Below are 21,619 nucleotides of genomic sequence, written 5' to 3'. Positions count from 1 at the left end.
TTCTTTGTGGTCTTCTGGTTATATTTTGAATGGGACTGAAAGTCTAATGGTTGAAGAGATGAAAGGAAATCCCCATGTGTGTTAAAATGATATAGAAATGTACTAAAGAACTCTGTGCATCTAGCTTAATTTAATTTTTTTCCAACACAGACCTGTGCCTCAGTTGTTAGCATTTACCCTCCCCAACTTTAGCTGATGTCCAGTCGCCAAGTAGAAAACACAAGAGGGCCTGTAGTCCAGTACAGTTAAACCTCTAGTGTGTGCAAAGAGCAATTTGCAAAGACTAACCAAGTTTGATTGCTGGGGGTACATAGCTGTGCACTGTACAGTTTTTGGTCTGAGATAAGCAGCAACAGGATGCCTGAAAAGTAAGTAGTGAAATGGTAATTTGGTAAATGTGTTCTGATGTAGTGGTTGAGGCCAATTCGGTCAGAGATGACAGGCTAAGAAGCAAGTGTAAGCGTGGTGAGGCTAAACTGCTCTTATACTGAGCTATCGCCATTGATTACATAGGCTCCCTTGTCTCAACTCTAAAAGTCCATTTTGGGTGCTGAGAATTTTGCTTACCTAACAATGAAGCTCTTCAGGAACAGAATGATGGAGACAGCTTGTGATAATATCAGAAACTCACTTGCAGACAGTTACCATGCTGTTTTGCATTCCAGTTGTTTACATCAAGCACTTGTCTGGGTGGAATTTGCTAGGACTAGCCAACTGAGAAAGAAAACCCAAATTAGGAAGAATGTCATTTCCTGATTCTAAAATCTTGCCTTAATCCTGATACATCAAAGTCGCTTGCACAATTCCTGCTATCTCTCACCTTGGGGTGACAGTTGCATAGCAGATTTTCAGGAAAGTGCAAATATTACACAGCTTTGTCTCTCACCAAATGAGAATGTGTGGTTTTATTTATTTGAATGTTGGCAGGGGATGGGGAGCATGAACACTGCTTTAGTAGAAACTGATAAATTGACGGAAGTCCAGAGAATTTTTTCTGAAGTGATGCTTTTATACAAAAGGTTGTGCCACACAGCAAAGGATGTGTCCATATTTTTGTGAGTCAGAATGCATACCAAATACAACATCTGCGCTTTTGCTCATATAGTTGATTGCTAGGCTATAGCTGCTAAAGGAAGATACAAATGTGTGATTGTGAACAGGGAAATGGAACAGACATAGAATTAATTATTATTATTTGACTATACTTTGGTAAATCAGATGAGCCACTTCATCTTCAGATTGCAAAGGCATATAGCATAGACTACTGGCAGTGTACTTATTCAGAACATGGACTGTTCATTAACAACAAAGGTGTTTTGAGATGGTGACCATCTGACAGGAAGACTGTCAGTACCATCAGTAATAAAACCCAAGTACATCCAACCAAGAGGCAAACTTTGTAAGGCTTCCAGCATAGTATTATGCTCCAAATAGCATATGAAAGGTAATTTCTGTTAGAGTTCCATCTGCCCTGAAGAACAACATTCTCAAGGTGTATGTTCACTATAGACATTAGTGGTCCAGCACTAATTCCCTTTCCTAAGACAGTTTGGAAATTGTGGTTCTAACAAGATTTATAGCAGATAATTCTCAGCATCCTTACCTAGGATCCTTTGATGTGTCAGTACACTGCAGGTGGTGGTACAAAACCCAAGGTTTGTGGTACAAAACCACACAAAATCTTGGCATAGGTTTTGGGGGAAAATGAGAGTTGGGGTTCATAGTTAATGCAGCTGAAAGGACAAATATTAATGGGCTTTGGAAAGAACCTCTATCCTTTCTTTGACATATTTTTGAAGAATATTTAATATCATGTGAAGCCTGCCAAGGGGTGGGATGAGGGAGCTATGTGCCAGCATAACTCTACCTTCAGTTGCTTTCTGTCTGTCTGTACTTGAAATGTTTTGTTGCCATGCATTGTCTTCCTGGCTGCCTGAGACTCAAAAGTACACAGGTATCTGTTGTGCTGGTTTGACTGGCCTGTTGTAACCCTGCTATTTGCCAACCCTAATGTACTGTGAGGGAAAAGTGTTACTTAGCTTCTTCAGTGCTTTACATTTTTTTCCCAGTGTATCTGACTCTTTATATATTCCCTGCCTCTTCCCTCCCTGTTCACTATTACTGAGGGAAGAGATAAAACGCAGTGCTGAATATCCTAAAACCAACTTGGTTTTCAACATTTCTCTACTGAAAATCCTGCTTCCTCCATTTGCTGTTTTGGTTACTGTAAACATCATTTCCTTTTATTCTTTCTATTCTGGGGACTTTAGTACATCGTTCTTCATCATATTTAAACTCAGCCTTTCATCTCCCCCAAGATACATCAATGCCATAGCAGCTGCCACGTTCATGGTGCATTTTCCTGCAACAGGTTCTTTCTTTCTCCTTCCAAAGATGGGTGTCATAGGCTTTTGGGTTTCTCTTAAGCAAACAGAATGAAGTACAGGGAGCAGATTAAGAACTGGAAGGGGAGCTGAGAGAGTTGGTTCCCTCAACAAACTGGTGTCCTTTTTTCTTGTGGGTACTTTACACTGATTATCTGGAATGTCAACTTTCATTTGGGTCTGGTGTCCTCCAGATCAACTGTCCATAGGCCAGACCTGTCCTTTAGACCTTTGTTTGCAGATGAGGCCATGGGGGGAGGGGGAGGGCTTGGGCTTGTGGGAACAAGGTATGTATAGCAGAGGCCATTTTGAATCACTTAACTGAATCTGTATTCTTCAGACCATGTTTAATGTTGGTGGCTTCAGCTGAATTCTGACATGTCTCACAAATCTCTGTGATGAATATGATTCTACTTTGGGTCGGCATTTCCTCATCAGCTAACTTGGGTTTGGGGAAAGCATGTGCAATAAGTTTTAGAGACATGGTTTGTATAAAATGAATCTTGCCTCGTCCCACCATGACCAACTTGAGAGTTGGGGTTTGAGCCTTCTACATCAAATTCAGTATCAAATCTCCCCACTTACTTCATTGGTGTAGTATAAGCCAAATCTAAGTTGATCACACCCATAAATTTGGTGCCTTTCTGGGGCAAGACACCCAATTGGTAAAGGAACACAGTTCTGATCCCTGTTCCAGAGCATTTCTTCAAAATGGGTGGGCTAACTTTGGGTGGGTGGGTCTCAGGGACTGCGTCAGGCAAATCTCATATGAATGTCCACATTAGTAACTCTGTTTTCTCACTTTGTTCCTGCCATAGTAAAACAATGTTCAGTAAAAGCCTGGATATCTGTGACGCCAATCCCAAATTCAACAAAGAAGAAAGGTATAAACACCAACAATCTGTTCCTCTCCTTTACCTCACTGCTATTCCTTAAAGATGCAGTACTTACCTTCTCCACTCGGGAAAAATTTGCTTGCACTTGAGAGAAAGAGACCCAGTTTTGGGTGGACCAATAGCTAGTGTTTTTTTTTCACATCAGCACACTATTCCAGCCTTCCCCTGCCTAGCACCTTCCAGATGCTGGACTATCCCTGACTACTGACCATGCTGACAAGGGATGATGGGAGTTGTAGTCCAATAATATCTGGAGGGCACTGGGTTGGGGTTGCACTAGTGTGTTCTGCGACCATGAGTCAGTAACTAGTTTACAGGAGAGTTACAGTGAGGAAGGAACAGGTGGTGGCAAGCCAGGGTTCCTCCATCTCCCAAAGTCCCCGGGATGAAGCCACCTCTTCTTCCATATACCTTTCTTGCCTCTGTGCTGGCAAATGGGGGAAGGCAGTGGTACTCCTGGGGAAGCCAAATTTGGTATTGGTAAACCATTTAACCAGCAGTAGAAGGGGCCCCGATCCTTAAGCGAACTACATAAAATATGTTAGCTACTCTCCTTTTTTTAAATCTTGAACTTTGAAGATTAGGCTGACTTTCCATGCCCTCCTCAGCCGTGACAGTTCAGCTGCCCAAAGGTGCTGCACTCTGCCATAAGACATAGGAACAAGACTGTTAATGGGAAAGCGGGCTTAATAATTGTGCAGTGCTGCCTTTGGCATCTGAAGGGGGGTTGCTATCCAAAACATCTGGAGGGCACCAGGTTGGCTAAGACTGGTATAGCAGATGGAGTTTCCAAAGGTGCAGCTTTTCTCATCTCTGCATGACAAAATGCACCAGCCAAAACTCTGTGTTGGTCTTGTTTTGGTTCAGCTGTTGAAGGCATTGTTGCTACTTTTTGAGTTGTTTCATTTTTAAAAACTTTAACAGTGATAAAAATGAGGCATCACAGTAATCACACTGTGTAACATTTCCTGTCTTGTTACCATTGACAAAGGCAGCACCCAATTCATTCACTTGAAAAACAGATTCTACAGTACTCCTTTCTAACCACCTGGAGAATTATTCATTGCTCTAGAACATTAACTAGGTTTTAAACCATTTAAGTCTTTTCCTTTTGAACATAGACAGCAGGTAGTGTCCAAATCCAACTGAGATAGATGAGAGTTTTCTAGTTGTGGATTGTACCCCTAGTTTATCCCCTAGGAACCTTTTGCGACTACACTCATATAATCTGTAAGGAAGCATGACATATACTTAAGTATGTGGAGTCTCACTGTGGTTACACATGGGCAAAGAAAAATATTCTGCATGTACTCAAAGGCACATTGGTCTACCACCCAACCTGCAGACTGGGGGAAAGAAGTCCTAGCCACTGCATTATGAATAACACGTGACATTATGTATCTCTTTAGAGTATTCAAATTGCTCCATATACATTGTCTTGTAATCATTACAGTTGCCCTATTAGGTAAGGAGAAGAGAGCTATTATTTATATATACAATTATATCCCACCTTTCCTCATATGTGGTTCTTCCCTATTTAATCCTCATAATCCCCTATGAGGTAAATTAGATTGAGAGACTGGCTTCCCAGTTTAGTGAAAATTTGAACCCAGGGCTTCCAGGTTCTAATTCAACACTCTACCCACCCCACCCCCACTGGCTCTGATCTGAGTACATTACAAGGGCAAGATTTGAAGTGGTTGCTTCCTAGTGTTATCCACACTTTTGTTTATCCACTGTTGTCCCACTGCTTTTCCTCTGGGGAAAACCACTCTTTAGTGCTGAATAAGGACAAAGAGCTATAGGGTTTTCCATGGATTGTTGTTCATTCTGATTTAGAGCTAAAGAGCGGGTTTTTCCTGGGAAAGAAGTGGAGCAGGGGGAAATTGCTTGGACCTGTGCTTTCTAAGCATGGGGCAAGTGGAATTGTGGATGAGCCCTCAGTTGCTTAGCCACTGCAGTGCACTTGAGCTGGTATTCATAATATTGAAAATGGGCTCTTGGACTGAGCTTTTGCGAACCTTGGCTCAAATTAAGCCTAGAAACTGCTTTTGTAGGCCAAGAAAGTCCACTAAATGAACATTTTAAAGGACCTGCAGGTTTCACATTTAAAAGCTGCAGATAGGGGGAACTCTGCCTGTCAGCAGATGGATGGTCTGATTCTGGCGCAGCATACAAGGCACTCATTTTTATGTGGGCCTGCAGGAAGAGAGCATTGCAGGCAGCCAAGCTGCCAGGAACTCATAAAAAGTTCACAAGCTGGGGGGAAATAATGAGCTGCTGTCTTGTGCAGTACTCGTCAGGGAGTCCCCAAGCTCTGTTGTGGGAGCCAGAGCCTTGATACAAATCTCAGCCTGGAGTGACAGTTGTGGGATGGGGTTCTGAAAACCTAACCACATCTTGTTAGCCCTGTCAAAGTTCTTGCCAGACAGATCAGGATGATAGCCCAGCCTTGGCCATTTCCCCTTTCCTTATCACTACATTGGCTTTTGATGCATTTCCCTTAAGAAAAAAAAAAACTTTTTACTAGATCTTCCCACCATCATTCAACCCACCTTAACCTTTTTTCTCCTGTAGTTACACAAGTCTCGGTCAACTTACCATTTCCCCAGAATGGGTGCCTGCACTGATGGGTTTTTCCCCCTTTTATTTTGAAAAACAGACAAGTCTCACTTTGCTACAGCAGCCTCTCTTAGTTTTGGACTGGTTCTGTAGCAGGGGAAGTGTAATGCTGGCCTATTTTATATGTTGAGCATTGTTGAGACGGTGTTTGTGAAGCACATGGAATGCTTAGGAGGAGGAGACCTCTATAAATGCATCAATATTTTATTAGTGACAAGAGTAACATTTCCAGTTCTGCTCCTTCCTGGAAGAACTGACAAAAGTAGGCTCCATTTCACATCTTGAAGTCAATACAAATGGACTTTTACAGTGGGTATGCATGAGCTGAACAATTTTGGGGAATGGCTCAATTCATAAACAAATCACAACTCTCCACAAGTCTCAACTATTTCTTAGAAAAGTTAGTTGAAGTAGGGCATGCAGCATCACACTTTGAAGATAAACCATTTGTAAGATTAGTTTAGCAAATACAAATCCACAGAAAAGATCAACCATGCTCCATAACCTTTTGTATGAGAAGAATATATGGCAATTGTACTCCCATCTGTAGAAATAATTATGATTTGAAAGCCATCGCAGAAGTCAGTTACAAACAGCACATTCTTAACTCTGACCCAAAGTGGCAGTTTTCTGATCTATGAAAGGATGCAGGAAATGGAGGGGAGGGGCATGTGTGATCCACAAAGGGGAAAGGGGGATTTCTAAATTTTTATGGGTTAGGTCTTTTTTATGTACACTGAGGAAAAGGTTATGGGAAGATGAGAAAATATAGGTCCAAGTGCAGGAACAGAAAAGAAGTGCAACAAAGAAAACCCCATCAAAATATTTGCTTGTTGGGATAACAAATCACACTTTGAAATGGTGCCTGGTCAATGTCTTAACATTTATCTCACTCTTGGTTTATTTTAAAAGGAATACTGCATCTTTAAGGATCCTGCCCCTCTAGATGCACACAGTTGTCTTGGTAGCTGAGGCCACTGTTCCTTTCCCTCCCTCTCTCCCTCCATTCTCTCTCTCTCTCTCTCTCTCTCTCTCTCTCTCTCTCTCTCTTTCTGTGTCTCTCATCTGTTGCCCTGTCCCTCAGTGCTTCTTCTACATCCGGGTTGCTGCAGCTCTGTAGTTCACATGCTTCAGTACTGTAGGAAATGCACATGTCTGCGCTGCTGGGTTTATTGTGTTCTGGGATTATTATTTTTGTTTAAATAACCTCATTTCCGTACTTTCTTTCCCCATTGTCAATGTGATGTCCACACTCATCGTTAAAATCCTAAGTGCCTTTCCCTTTCTGGGAAAACTAAAGATTAATAGCATTTATGTGTACAAATTGATATGAACACACACACACACACACACACACACACACACACACACACACACACTTTCTGTTTACTTTCTCAGCATTTGGGTATGTGTTATGTGCAGGCACTTGCACATTGATTTACATGCAAATCCAGATAACCAGATAATGTACTTGGGAACATCAATTGTAAAAATATCTGCACTGCTAAATCTAGCAACAAAATGTGGCCTTTTATATATGAAAATGTGGATTTATAAGTTTCATATATTCCTTCTCTACATCAGTAATATTCACCAGAACTTCACAAAAATGGAAGGTATACAAGGACTATAAGGGATACACAAAGAATAATGTCTATGGGTGTAAATAAGTTAGAAATATGTATCTGATGGACCTTTTAGTAACACCTCAAATCTGATTGAAAGGACATATATCCATATGGCAATATCATTTATGAAATGGAGGAGAGTTGAGTGTTTTATTTATTTTACATTTTTGGCAAAATCCCTAAGTGGTTTGCAAAAATTAGGAAATAAAAATACAGCTAAATGCAACAAATTGCAATGAATCCATTGTTAATAAGACAATCATTTAAACAGCAAGTCAGCTACTGGACAGGATAACGCTCTCAAGCATCCAAATACGCCTGAGTAGACAACTGAGATTGAGCTTCCCCTAATTCTCTTGTGGGGAACAGAGGGTTAGTGCTATAACTGAAGAGGCCTGTTTCCAAATGGTTTCCAACTGGCAATCCACTGGCCATCCTACAGTGAACAGGGTCTGGTTATTGTAAAGGATGATTTGGCCTATAGCAGGGGAGGTGGTCATCTAGGTATACTGCTCCCAAGTTGTTTAGGGCTTTACATGTCAATAATAAAACCTTGAATTCGGCTCGGTAGTAGTTAGCCACCTGGTGCAGATCTTCAAGCACTGGTGTACATACCTAGACACTCAGTACTCCAGCCTCAATATTCTGCACAAGCTGCAGCTTCCAAACCAAGTTTAAGAGCAGCCCCCTAAACAGCATGTTACACCATGGACCACTATCGCTGCCAAGGAATGGGCATATCTGTCACACCAACCAAAGTTGGTAGTGAACACTATGTGCCACAGGAGTCACTTGGGTCTCTATTGACAAAGATGGATCTAGGATACTATGTACCTACTCCGGTGGAGGAAATGCAAATACATCCAGAACAAGCAGATATCTAATTTATTGACCATGAAAAAGACCTATCTATAGGGTTTCTGTCTTCCCATGAGTCATTCTCAGTTTATTCCATTACTGTGGCCAGACTCTGGTTCAGGAAATTCACAGCCTTGCCTGACCCAGATGTTACAGAGAAACATAGCTCAGCGTTATCTGCATATTGGTGACCATTTGCTTCAGATCTCCTAATGGCTGCTCCCAGTGGCTGCATATAGTTGTTAAATAGTACTGGGGACATTGGGTGGGTTTCACCTAAGAAGCTCTGTCAGTGGAAGCTCTGCACAAGGACTTCTGCTTGTGCAGACGTGATTTCCCCTGCACTCCCCCCAAATTGTTGGGGGGAGGGAGAACCACCAGAACAGCCCATAGGAATTGGAGAGGGGAAGTTATATTATTATTATTATTATTATTATTATTATTATTATTATTATTATTATTATCCATCAGATTGGTGGCTTCCAGCACATACAAAAACATAATTAAACATTAAACCAAGGCACAGTGCTCCAATGCTACTCACTGGAACTATCTCTGCAGATAAGAGCTGAACCACCATAATAAAGTGCTTCTTCCTACCACCCCATGGAGATGATCCAGGAGAATACTGTGGTCAACAGTATCAAAAGCTACTGAGAGATCCAAGAAGATAAACTGGGTTGCACTCCCTCTGTTTCTCTGCTGGAAGTCATCCATCAGAGTGATCAGGGCCAATTCTGTCTTAAAACCAAGTCTGAATTCAGATTGAATTAGGTGCAGATAATCAGTTTCCTCCAAGAGTGCACCTGTAAGTGAGCAACCACCACCTTCTCAAGCACACTGCCCCCAAAGGGAGTATTAGTAAACAGGTGGTAGTTGGAAAAAACCTCTGGATCCCGGGGTCAGAAGTGGGTCACACAGTGAAATGCAGTTTCACAAAGTGATGCATTTACCAATCCCTGAATCCACCTGGTTAATCCTGCATGGCTAGCTTTAATCAGTCATGATGAGCAAGGGTCAAGAGAGTAGATAGTAAACAAGTAGGCAGGCATCTTGTCCACATCCCCAGGCCTCAAAAAAACTGAGGTTGATCTCATAAAATAAGACAAGACAGTTCACTGGATGCTTTATCAGACTCTATTTCAGAAGCAGAAGCTTGAGGGAGCGCAATTTCACCTTCTGTGTGTCTTCTAAGCTGCTGTTTCTGGCTTATGACCCAATAGTGCATGTTAGGATAGGGCAGTAAATTTCCACTGCCAGAACAGAAGAGGCTTGCTGTGGAGATGAGTCTCCTAAAGCAGAAAGAGGAAGTAGTTTGAATACCCTATGGCAATCAACATGTTATCTTACAATTAGGTAGCATTGTGGAGTTGGAAGGGGCATTATTTAATTGTTGTCTAAGACATAGTATTTCTTTACAGCTTCCATGTTGCACAGTCTCAGTGCTGAGCAAACTTGGGAAATATACCGGTACTTCAGAAAAATGAGGAAATGCCATTCTTTGGTGTATCTAGTGTTTTGCACTCGAGTCCTTTAAAGTTTCCCATAGGACATTGGGATGCTGTTTGAGATTGGCTTAACCAACAGGCTCTTTTGTTTCTATGACAGCCTCCTAGAGAAAGTTAAATAACTTGGTTGGTGGGGTAAGCAACCAACCAACCAACCAACAATGCACAGTACCTGGTTTAAAAGGAGATTAAGACTTAAATGAAAGCTTTTTAAAATGATCCCTACAGAAGCTGGGAAGAGGGAGACAAAATTGGGATATGGGGAAAAAATGAATAATCATGCAAGTTTACTCCACAATACATCTACAGATTTCTGCTTGCCCATCATAAGTGTGATGTGACTTGAGCAACATTATAATGAAAACCAGGGTAGAAATGTAACTTAGCAGTGTTATATTGTGCTTAAGGCTGCATTTATTTTATATTGTGCATTTATTTTCCACTGTTTTTAGGCAGAAAACCCCTGATTTTAATTTTAATTTAATAAAAATTGATTTTTATCTAATTTGGAAAAAGTTGAAGGTCCTTTCAGCCAGAATTAAAGTAGAGTTGCAACTTTGGACACAACCTACTCAAGATTTCTACATGAGTCTCACTCAGATGAATAGCAGCCATGAAAGGCAATACATATATGTTTTTATACATTTCAGCAGAACTCTTAACAGGAGAAATTCCCAGTAAGTTGCATCCTTCACCTGTAGCTTTGTTCACCCGGGCCTCATACCCAATCAGAAATATTGGTCTTTTAACAGTACATATAAAGTATAGATATTCACAGTGGAAAAGGAGATTCCTAGCTGGTCATTACTGGGCAAGAGAATGTTACATGAGCAAAATGGAGGAAGATCCACATCCTTTTCAGTACGGCCCACTGTGCAAAATCTGATTATTTGCCATAAATAAAAACAACTGCAAATCAGATCTGGACTGCTAACTCCACAGACTGGCTTAATCAGGGTGGGCAAGCAATGTTTTATTGTTCACCTTTACACTTGATGTGTCTGCCCCCGTAATCCCAGATGCAAACTTCTTCTATGATTATGAGCTATATGGAAATATTTGTGTAGTAGGAAATGAAAACCTCCCCCTTCCCATACGTATTCCCCACTGGTGCTTCCATCAGCAGCAGGTGCCTGTGGCAATAATTATGACCATGTAGTTCTCCGAACAGTATTTCACTCTGCTTTTCGTACTCTTTTCTCCACCTGCTTCCACCTCCCTTTCTTTCTCTCTCCTTCTCCTCTATTTATTCCCCACTGCCAAGGATGACAAGTGCTGACGCATTGGGGTAAGCTCCAGTTTTGGATTATACCTGTTGTGGGACCTGTTATTTTCTTCTGGGTAGAGAAGTTTCTTTTAATGATCACAGTATAAATATTATTTATCTTGAAACTGTGTTACCGGGGGGGGGGGGGGACTTACAGGAGGAAACATTTTTATACAACGTTTGTGTGTGTGTGTGTGTTTGTTAGTGAGGGTGAGAAAACGCTTGCCCTGACTTCACATGCATCTTAGAGGCCTAGTACATAGTGAGGGGGGGGGCCGCGGGTGGTGCTGTGGTCTAAACCACAGAGCCTAGGGCTTGCCGATCAGAAGGTCGGCGGTTCGAATCCCCGTGACAGGGTGAGCTCCCATTGCTCAGTCCCTGCTCCTGCCAACCTAGCAGTTTGAAAGCACATCAGAATGCAAGTAGATAAATAGGTACCGCTCCTGTGGGAAGGTAAACGGTGTTTCTGTGCATTACTCTGGTTCGCTGGCCACATGACCCGGAAGCTGTCTGCGGACAAACGCTGGCTCCCTCAGCCAGTAAAGCAAGATGAGCGCCGCAACCCCAGAGTCGTCCGCCACTGGACTTAATGGTCAGGGGTCCCTTTACCTTTACCTTTACATAGTGAGGGCAAATCTCAATATGACATCTTGGCAACTGTGATCAGATCTCCTATAATTTAACCTTTTTTCCTCCTATCATCTTCCCAGCTAAAATCCTCCCAGCTGCTATTCGTCCAGTGGTGAAATACTTACAAATACTATATCGGAACATATATTTTCCCCTCAAAGAACATATAGCATCTTTGGAGGGGGCAACTTATATGAGGAAAATAGTGCAGGAGGGAAGAGTTAACCTCAACCCCCTCCACCCCCAGCTGCTTTTACATTTTTAAAAAAAATGTCTTGCTTGGCCCACTGACAAAACTACCTCATCCTTACACTGAGGGCATAGCCTAAAATGTAATGTATGCCGTGTGGGACAGTGTGTGTGTGACTGATGGTATTTGTAATCCAGTAGCATCTGGAGGACCACAGGTCCCCCCAAACCTGTTGTCAAGCCACAAGGTTCTATGGGGGAACCTCCCTGTGGTATGAATGCATATTTATATGACTTTTGGTGGCTTTGTCCATAGAGTCTAATAAAGAAAAGCCCCCTGGCAGTTGAACTGCAAAACAAGACCTTTAGAGCCATGGTCATAAGCAGTGTTGGTGCTGTGTCATCCTTCTTTCTGTGCTCTATCAACGGAGACTCAAGGGGAGTCAGCAGGGAGTGCCTCCATCTCTTGCTGCTATCTCCAGTGCTCACATTTACATAACAAGCAGCTGGGCAGAAAAGTCCTCATCAGGCTAACCACAATAGCAGCAGTTCCTTCTCGTCTCCATTAGGCGGTATTGAACTTACACACAGGTGTGTTCTTTCCCCAAGTGCAGCCATCCTTTGTGGTTGGGTAAAAGGTCCTGCAGCCTCAGAATGGCCTACATGGTTGTTGTAAGCTGACCTGTTCACCGTATTGGAGGAAGGGAGGGATATAAAATTATTTAATCAACAAACTGGCCCGAGTTCGTATGCAGCCCCTTATCGTCTTCATGGTGTGGGATGTGCTTAAATAACAGCTGATACAGGTGAAATGTGGAACTTGATAGTCAGAAGGAGCTGCTGCAGTTTCAGAGCAGGTGTTTGGTCATCTCAGTTGGCTTCAGGATTCCATGGTGGTGAATTTTCTGTCACCTGTTTAGTCACAGTGACAGCAAAACCAATATGTCTCTGTGGGTGCATTGCTTCCACTGTTGTCTAATCATCCTGACTCTGCTTCCAATATTTAAGCACCTTCTGAAGAAAAGGAACACTGTACCAAATGACACAAAATCCCACTGGCATGAATATTGTATGTGTGTGTGTATGCGTGTGCACATGAAAATTTTTTGAACGTGAAACATCCATAAAGAGGGTCCTGTAGTGCAATATATAGAGTCCCGTTCTCTTATCTGAGTCACCCTCTCACCAGCCTCTACTTAAACAAGCACTAGAAGGCATGAGTGCTGACACCCTTCTCTCCTCCTGCTGAAAACTCCTAGCATTTTATATTTTTCCACAACTTGGAACATGACTACTGATCCCCTGTGATGAAACTGAGCAGGCAACTTTCAGAATTTTAAAAGAGTGCAGAAGTGCTGTTAAAAATGTACATGAAAGGGCCCCCAGTCTGAATGGAACCTCCTGACCCTGTAGAATTCTCAAACTTTATTCTCATGCGACATCCACAAGCATAACCTACTCATATTCCTGAGTAGAGTTTCTGCAATCTGCTGTGGCATGGCCTTTCTGCCTCTAACAAATGCAAGAACAACAAAAAGTAGCATAAATTTGTCAGGTGCTATTTTTTGGCATGGAGAAACAAAATAGGCAGTGCTTTTCCTGTTGAATTTCTATTTATTAAGCTGTGTCAAAGGCACAAGACACAAGTCTGGGGGCAAAAGGCACCAGACACACCTCTCTCTCTCATATCTGTCCTTTTTTTATTACTGTTGAATTGGTACTCGTGCTTCTGACATGTTGTGTTGCTTTCCTGGGGAACGGCAGATTATAGAAACAGAAAGATCCCAACCATCCACTTTCTTAAGCAAAAAAACCTCTGAAGGTCAAATTTGCCCAGTTTGCTTTTTTTGTTTTATTTTTTTGGGGGAGTGGGGAGGAAGTGACAGGTTTTTGTTTGTTTGTTTGTTTTGAATCCTGAGAGAAATGATCACTTTGGGGCAGTTAGATCATTTAAAGCATTTTTAAAAAATCAATCACATCAGAAGAGATTTGGTTGTCCAGTTAACAAACCAAACTGCCTATAGTTCATCATAAGGGGAACTGTGAGTCGCAGGAATGTGGCAAGCTGATGTAGAGGATGATTCATGGTCTTTCTACAGCCTTTCCCTTTACAGGTGTTAAAAATGTTTCCCGTGTCTAAAATAGTTTTACTGTGAAGCAGGATAAGATCAAACATGTTTCAGATATTCTGGTATAATTTCTAACAGACACATATTCAGAGTTCTTGTTGTTGTTCTTGTTGTTGTTGTTTAGGGCCTGACATTTAATAAAATATCATGTAATCCCTGTCCACAGGTTTCAATCATATAGACAGGGGAGGAGCAAGGGGGCAGGGGGCGTGCCCCCCAGGTACCGCCCGGGGGGGTGACACTCGGGGCGGCACCCCGCCCCTGCGATCAGCGCTGCAGCCTTAAAACTTTCCGCGCCGCCACTGCCGCACGGTCGGAAGGGGTGCCGGCCGCTCGCGCCCACCATCTTGGGTGGACTGCGCCATGTTGGGCTAGGGAGCGCCACCCCGCCCCCAGGGGGGTGCCCCCGCTTTGCCGCCCCGGGTGGCAAAGCGGCTCCCTACGTGCCTGCATATAGACATAATATAAAGGAAAAAAGAGATGGGGAGGAAAGAGGAAAGCAAACTTTGGAGCAGCTGCTCTTTCATTGGCCAGTGTATGGGGTCAGGCTGGTCTCTTCCCTGCCTCTACAGTCTTCCTGGGAGGCAAGGATTGCCTTGACTGGTGGAAGAGGGCAGAGAGTGGCTCTTTTCGATTCCACAGCCCCGAGTTCCTGGCAGTTGGAGCAGGCTGTTTATTCATGGGAGGGGGGCATGGGAGGGGGAAGGACAAACTCCTTGCAGCTGCTCCTTCTCTGGCATACAGATGGAGCCAGGATTGCCTCATCATTGCCATGATGACCTTCTAGCATTTCTCAGCAATACTGCTCTTACAAACTCATGGTAATAAAATGTTCACAACACACTATGTCACTCATTAGGGGTGGAGAGGAGTGTCTAAAATATGTTCAACCCTCGAAAGAAGATACCTGCTCAAAGTATGACCAATTGTAATAAATTTACCTGACCAGAATAATGAGAGACAAGACTCACCTTAATTCCTCCAGAGATTCTGTGAAGGTTATATGCAAATGGCTGTTTCCTGTTAAATAATTGTGGTTCAAATCCATAGATAAAAGTCCCTTTCAGCAAAGTAAGGTGTCACAATTCCTTATTTTTGTCCTCCCAGTGTGACTACTCAGGTTACGCATGCTGGTGATAATGTCTATGGAGCTTCCCCAAAAGGAGAATCCATATTGCTACCCAGTGCATGATCTCCCTGTCTTTGCTTCAGTCTGAATTCTCAGTGCTCTTTCAACTCAGCAGTGCTCTGGGCCAGTTTCATGAGAAGAAGCTGACCCCTGGTTTCTTTCTGATGGCTGATGGGTGAAGAGCAGCACCAAAGAAACTTCCTTCAGAAATTTTAAATAATTTTTCTAGGGTGCTCTGTTTTCTTAACCTGCAAAAGTGATACTGACAGGAGTGTAAGACCTACAAAACCCCACTTCTTATTTTCATTTCCTTTAAGGCATTGAGCTACAAGGATGCTTCTAGGTTCAGTTTGGAGGTTATTCTTTATAAACAAGCTTTGACGTATTTAAGTGTAACATTTTCTTTATAGCTGCAGGCTTTAAAACTAGATTAATAAAACTGTAGTTTATTCACTAAAGGCCTGCAGCCAATTTCCTGGCTGATAAATAGCATAGCATACAGCTCTCCCCTCACTATGTATCTCTATCCCTCTCTGCCCCGTGTGCCTTTGTTTCATTCTTTCTCGTTCTGATCCCCACTATCTCCCACATTGGTGGAGTGAGGCATGCAGGGCTCAGGGTCTTCCAACAAATAAGCAGCCTTGAGAAGTGGGGTTTCAAAGAGAGGGGGCATCTACAGCACTGCCTCTGGAACCCAAGGGAGGATCATCCTTGGCCAGCCACTCCCCAGTCTTTTAAAAGTGCCCCCTAAGCTGTGCGTGATCCTTGTTCTCATGATAATTCAGGAAGGCATCCCTGCTGCCATGGCAATGAGGAGAACACAGCTGGTGGGCTGACATTTGCTGCCTCCCATCATAGGTGTAGAGGGCTGGACCATAACTCCCAGATTATCAGCTTTCGGCTTTGTTTGTTTGTTTTTTAAAAAACCAAATCCTTCTCTAGCCATTGTAGAACCTGAGACAGGAAGCAAAATGTGTCGGCACCAATTCTGCCCATTTGCAAAGCAAGCCAGCGCCTGCTTTATAGGGTTGTTTGTTAACAAATGAAGTCATGGTTCATTTAGGACAGCAGAGCTAGCCAATTAGACAAAAGGAAGGCTAGAATGACACGCCCACTGGTTGTAGGAGCAACTTCCTGATTCACTTTTATCTGGACAGTAGTGTGTCTACCTCCCCCCCAAAAAGGTAGCATCTTTCTAACTAAGGACTTATTTCATACCCTAAAATGTAACCCACACATACCCAGGACTGTACACATTTTTTAAATAAACCTGCCAGTACAGATAAAAGTCCATCCATATTATACCTGTATTGCAGGTGGGGGGGGAGGGACTGGCTGAGAGGACATGGCTTAGCTCAGTGTTGTTATAACAGTATAACAACAGGGGGAAAGGGGCCGTTGGGGTGACAAATAACAACTGTGCAGTGCAGTTAACTAGTCTCCTGGCATGTTATTTTTTTTAGGGAGATGCAAGGGAGCTGTGAAATTGATTGTAGCAACAAAAGGCAAGAATGGAGAGTTTCGGCAGTTAATTAAAGGCCAGGGAAAGAACAGGATTTCAGTCAAGGGTGGGAAGATGTCATCTGGACACCAGGTGTACCTTTTGATGGTTAGCAAATCTGCCCATTGAGACGCAATAGTGGGGTAGACCCAGTGCCCATGCCTTATTTCGCAGTCACCAGATTTATCAGAAATGGTAGACCTGGTATCTGATGCTAGTTATAGACATATGTATGGGCAACTTGCACACATTTAACTTGCACAATTTCAGCCTTATGTGCTTGCCAGCCGGCAGCTTAAATCATACACATTAAGCACACACAGGGTGGAGAGCTTAAAAGCTCTTTCCGAGCCAGGTTTTCCTGTTGATGAGCTATACAGATGTACATTATATACATCCACTATATATCTCTTACCTTATAACTTGCATGTAGTTGTATGAGCAGAATCAAAATGTTCTCTTTGAGAAATCTATACATTCGTTAATTTGTTTTACTGAAAGCAGCCCCCCTCCCCCCACTGTAAGGTTGCAATATAGTGACATACAGATTAGGACTAAGTGATATACTGCATATTATTTTGTTGACTGGGTTTGCTTTCATTGTTGTATCATCCTTTTTAAAGACCACGGTTCCAGCAGACATGAGGAAGGTCAAGCCAAAGATTTCAAGAAATGCCAACATAAGCTGGCAATTTCTTTAACATTTTTCACATATGGGGCTGTTGAACGTGCTTTTGATTTGTGCTATGGATCAATGGTGCTGATGTGGAAATGAAAGAGGAGGAAAATTTGAATGTGCATTATTTATAGCCAATGTAGGTTTCTCTCAGACATTAGACATAACTGGAGACGTGAAAATATCCTTGGTAATGTGTGTTAGCATTGGTAACTGGGATTGACAAGGAGCTCCTTTGCTTCTGTATTCGGTCATGTGAATTCCATGCTGTTTCTGAGCCACTTATCTATGCATAATCATTTTGATGAATGGTGATAGCGAGGGGCTGAGGCCTTTGGAAGTACCGGTAGTCCTGTGCCTGTAAACATATGGGCCAATGATTTCTTATGAAATACCTTGCTAGTCAGTGGGGGAAAAAATATTTCCTAAATGGGAGGTTAAGAAAGATCTGTCTGATTTCAAAATGATGATGTGCTCAACCAACAGGAGGATAGGTGATTTATATACTTGTTGGTCTGCCATGGTAAAAACAGCTGCAGCAGTGCAGCCTATTTCTTTCCTTGCCAGACGTTTCTCTTTTTCCCTGATCTTTACAACAAAGATCAAAGCTCCTCCATAGTGAGATCATGGGGGATAGGATGGGGATCTTATAAGGGAGGCATTTCTAGATGCACACAGAAAAAAAATATTCTTATAAAACGTGAGACTGATGAACAAAGGGATGGGCAGCTTCATGTACATCTGCCCTTTGAAAACAAATGTCAGCTATATATGCAGTTTCTTGTTAGAAATGTGAGCCACAACTTAATGCAGAGGATTGATATGGTGGTGGCTGGTACAGCAGGGTGGTGTGTCTTTTGACAGAGGTTTCTCAGGGCCTTGTCTTCCTATTGTGTTTACTCAGGTCTCGCTCAATCAGTGGAGCTTCCTCTGGCCTGTCGACCAGCCCACTCAGCAGTCCAAGGGTAAGTGGGATTATTTGGGGTCGTGGTTTATAACTACTCTCTCATGTGAGCTTGGTGACATCTAATATCTCTTTCCCCATTTTGAAGGGTGGTTTTGTTAGGTAGGGATGTGGGGCAGCTATAAAGCACAGCTTGCTGTTTGTGAATGTTGGGATAGGGTCCTTCTGCAGGGCTGCCCGTGCTTCTGGCATCGTTGCCACCTAAGGTATCATTGTGGCCTAACATGATGCCAACGTATATAACCCTGTTAAGAGAGTTTATCATATGATGAGGAAAACATCTGCTGCTTATTGCATGCCCATGGTGAGGCACTGAACCGTAACAGCTAGAGCTACTTTGGGACTGAATAGCACAGCTGAAGAAAGCTGGAAAAACAATGAACTCTAGTCTGAACTAGAATCATACAGAGTTGGATTAGGATGTTCCAGTAAGGAAGCTGAAAGTAGCTTGTATTTGAGGGGCAGAAAGAGAATCATTCCGAAGAAGTAAGAATTGTGCAGTCTTAGAGAGTCTGCTTGAACAGGCCTGTTTTTGTTAGTCCTTGGGCAAGCCAAAGCTCAATTGGTTCTTTAAAAAAACAAAAAAACAAAAACAAAAAAAACAGGCAGTAGCTTGTCTAAATATATGTTTTAACTCACAGGTGGCTAAAATAATGTTGGCTCAAGGGTAGCGCTGAAAGTCAGGTACCGGTACTCTCCAAGGGATGCATGCCAATAATGGGTGTGGCCAATGCATATTTCTACATGCACCCACCACAGACATACATTCCACACATGCACACTCACCACCATACAAAACACACACAAACAGCATCTATCCTCACTACACCTACAGGCGTGCACACGTCCCCCCCCACCCTCTGTTACACAAAGAGTTACGCACACATGCACTCACACACACACACACACACACGATGTAGGCAGGGAACCAGTCAATTTACACTTCTTCTGTTCTTAGTCAATTCAGCTTCTGTTCTTACATACAGTTATATGCAATTATCACAGTTTTATGCAATTTTCACTTCTTATATAAGTTAATTGCCCAAACTGCAGGGCAATACATTCTAACACACTTGTGATTCTTCTAATGGGCTTGCACTCATTCACAAATGAACAGTAAATACAATTTTATTGGTACTTTTTTCTAATCCATGCTCTATGAAAGGAATGTGTTCTGCATTTAAAAAAAATACTTTTATTCTAACAGTATTCTTTTTTGCATTTTGTTCCCTGAGTGTATTGAATTTCTATTTTAAAGTTTTTCTTGGGCTGTTCTTGTATCTAACACTTGCTTGTTAAGTTTTGTTGTTGTTTTACAAAACAACATAATCCCCTTTTCTGACTTCATTTATGGATGATCATGAATTGTGTTTTTGGGGGGTTTTTTACTGCATAAAACACAATGATCAGTCACAGAATGGAATTCTGGTACTGTGTCATAAAAACTGAGGAATGTGTTTTTCTCTTTTGTTTTTTAAAAGTATATGACTATCTGATGATGGGAGGACTTAGATGTAATAGGGGCACTTAGAAAGCAAACCTTCTTTGGTGACCCTTGGGGTATTTTACTTAAACCCTAAAGTGGCCGTAGTTCCATGATCCCTTAAGATTTGAAGCCCAAACTGGCCCATGGTTCCATGAGCTCTTAAGATTTCATACAGTAAAGCCTGCCAGAGAAAACTGGGTCCCTCTGAGTGGAAGGCCAGGAGAGGAATGGTGATGAAATGAAAGAGGCTTTCCCCCTCCTCAGCCTCACTCACACCCTCTCTCCATGTTATTGAGACCTGTGGTGCTTTGACTGAGGGGAGTTGATGTGTGTAGCAATCTGTGTGCTTCTATCATTACCTGCTGCACACATGTTATTTTGATCTGCATTTCCTTGCTGTTTGTGGTAGACGTTTTGAACTGGGAGAGAGGGCACACTCAGCCTTACATGCTTACATGTCAGGTTCCCCTGTGGCTTGAATGGTGCTTCCCTCCCCTTCCTCACCTCCCTTCAGCCCTGTTCTTCTCTCTCTCTATCTGTGAGACAGTCAGAACAGCTCAGGGGTACGGCCTTTTCTCTCTTGCTCTCTCTTGCTGCTTCCCCTCCCTCACCCACCCTTTTAGTTCCTTATTTTCTTTTCCTTCATGTTAGTTTTTGCTCTGTGGTTTTTTTTATTTGCTGACACATGGTTGGTTAATATGATGAAGCTTGTGACAAAACTGTTGTTTTCACTGCCGCCACTGCTGCTGTTGTTGACTATGCTGTGTTCCCAGCTAACTGCATGTCTTTTTGTTTTTTTTGTTTGTGTTTGTTTTTTGTTTCTTTGCAATTCCCTAACCCCCCACCTCCTTCACCCTCACCTCCATAACTCTGATCTCCTTGTGATGTGGCTCACAACCGCAAATCAAATGGGCTTTATTTCTCTATTCACCCACTTTGTGCGTATGTGCGTGTGCGTTTTGCTTTTCTTGAAATGCATGGGTACTTTCTCTGTGTGTATCTTGTAGCCTATCAGAAAATTTTTCATCCCCCCTCAGACTCCTGACCTCCCTTTCACCCCCCGCCCCCAAGTCTCCCTGGACTCCGATGCTTGTAGGAATGCTTCCAGGCCCGGACAGGTTCTCCAGCCAAAGCCAGCACTTCAACCCAATCCAAAGACGCAGACTTTGCCATCCAAGAGCAGATTGTCTGAAAAACCACTCCAGTCTACCAAATCCAATCCCCTGCCCTCTAGCAATGCTACAGTCCCTCCTTCCCCAAATGCTCCTGCACAGAACACTCAGGGTCGTCCACCTGCTCCTGGGTTTAGCCCGCAGCTGGCTGTTCCTACCGTGCAAACCAACCCTATGTCTCCTGTTAGATTGCTCCCTTCTAGTACTGACCCAAGCACCAAATCTATCCCCATCATACAGGTCACCCCTCACCCCTCTCCAAGGGGCAGTCCCCTCCCTACCCCCAAGGGGACACCTGTCCATACGCCAAAGGAGAGCCCAGCAGGCACACCCAACCCTACGCCACCATCCAGCCCCAGCATTGGAGGAATGCCCTGGAGAACACGGCTCAACTCAATCAAGAACAGCTTCCTGGGATCTCCACGCTTCCATCGCAGGAAATTGCAAGGTATATCTGATCTCAAAATGCAGGAATGTTAGGTTGGCAGGTAGAAGTACATATCAATGTAAAGAGTGGTTGATTAGTAGATAGCATAGATAGGGAGTATAGAAGGAAATTTAAAAAGTTGCTGTTTCACTG

At 42.9% G+C, this 21,619-nt stretch overlaps 1 protein-coding gene across 15 annotated transcripts in view; it reads left to right on the top strand.

Annotated features, from left to right (window-relative positions):
• The window catches only part of BRSK2 (BR serine/threonine kinase 2), a 395,220-nt gene that overhangs the window by 329,696 nt on the left and 43,905 nt on the right, over positions 1 to 21,619 (top strand). For 7 of the 15 annotated variants that reach the window (XM_033155249.1, XM_033155259.1, XM_033155232.1 and 4 more), the window contains exons 13-16: positions 3,203 to 3,268; positions 11,161 to 11,184; positions 18,322 to 18,382; positions 20,875 to 21,487. In XM_033155249.1, coding sequence (XP_033011140.1) covers positions 3,203 to 3,268; positions 11,161 to 11,184; positions 18,322 to 18,382; positions 20,875 to 21,487 — 764 coding nt within the window. The remainder of the gene's footprint in view (positions 1 to 3,202; positions 3,269 to 11,160; positions 11,185 to 18,321; positions 18,383 to 20,874; positions 21,488 to 21,619) is intronic. The other 8 variants (XM_033155304.1, XM_033155295.1, XM_033155269.1 and 5 more) reach the window with 7 other exon arrangements.

This window comes from Lacerta agilis, chromosome 1, assembly GCF_009819535.1.
Source record: "Lacerta agilis isolate rLacAgi1 chromosome 1, rLacAgi1.pri, whole genome shotgun sequence".
Classification (NCBI taxonomy): Eukaryota; Metazoa; Chordata; class Lepidosauria; order Squamata; family Lacertidae; genus Lacerta; species Lacerta agilis.
This window is presented reverse-complemented; position numbering and strand designations above follow the sequence as displayed.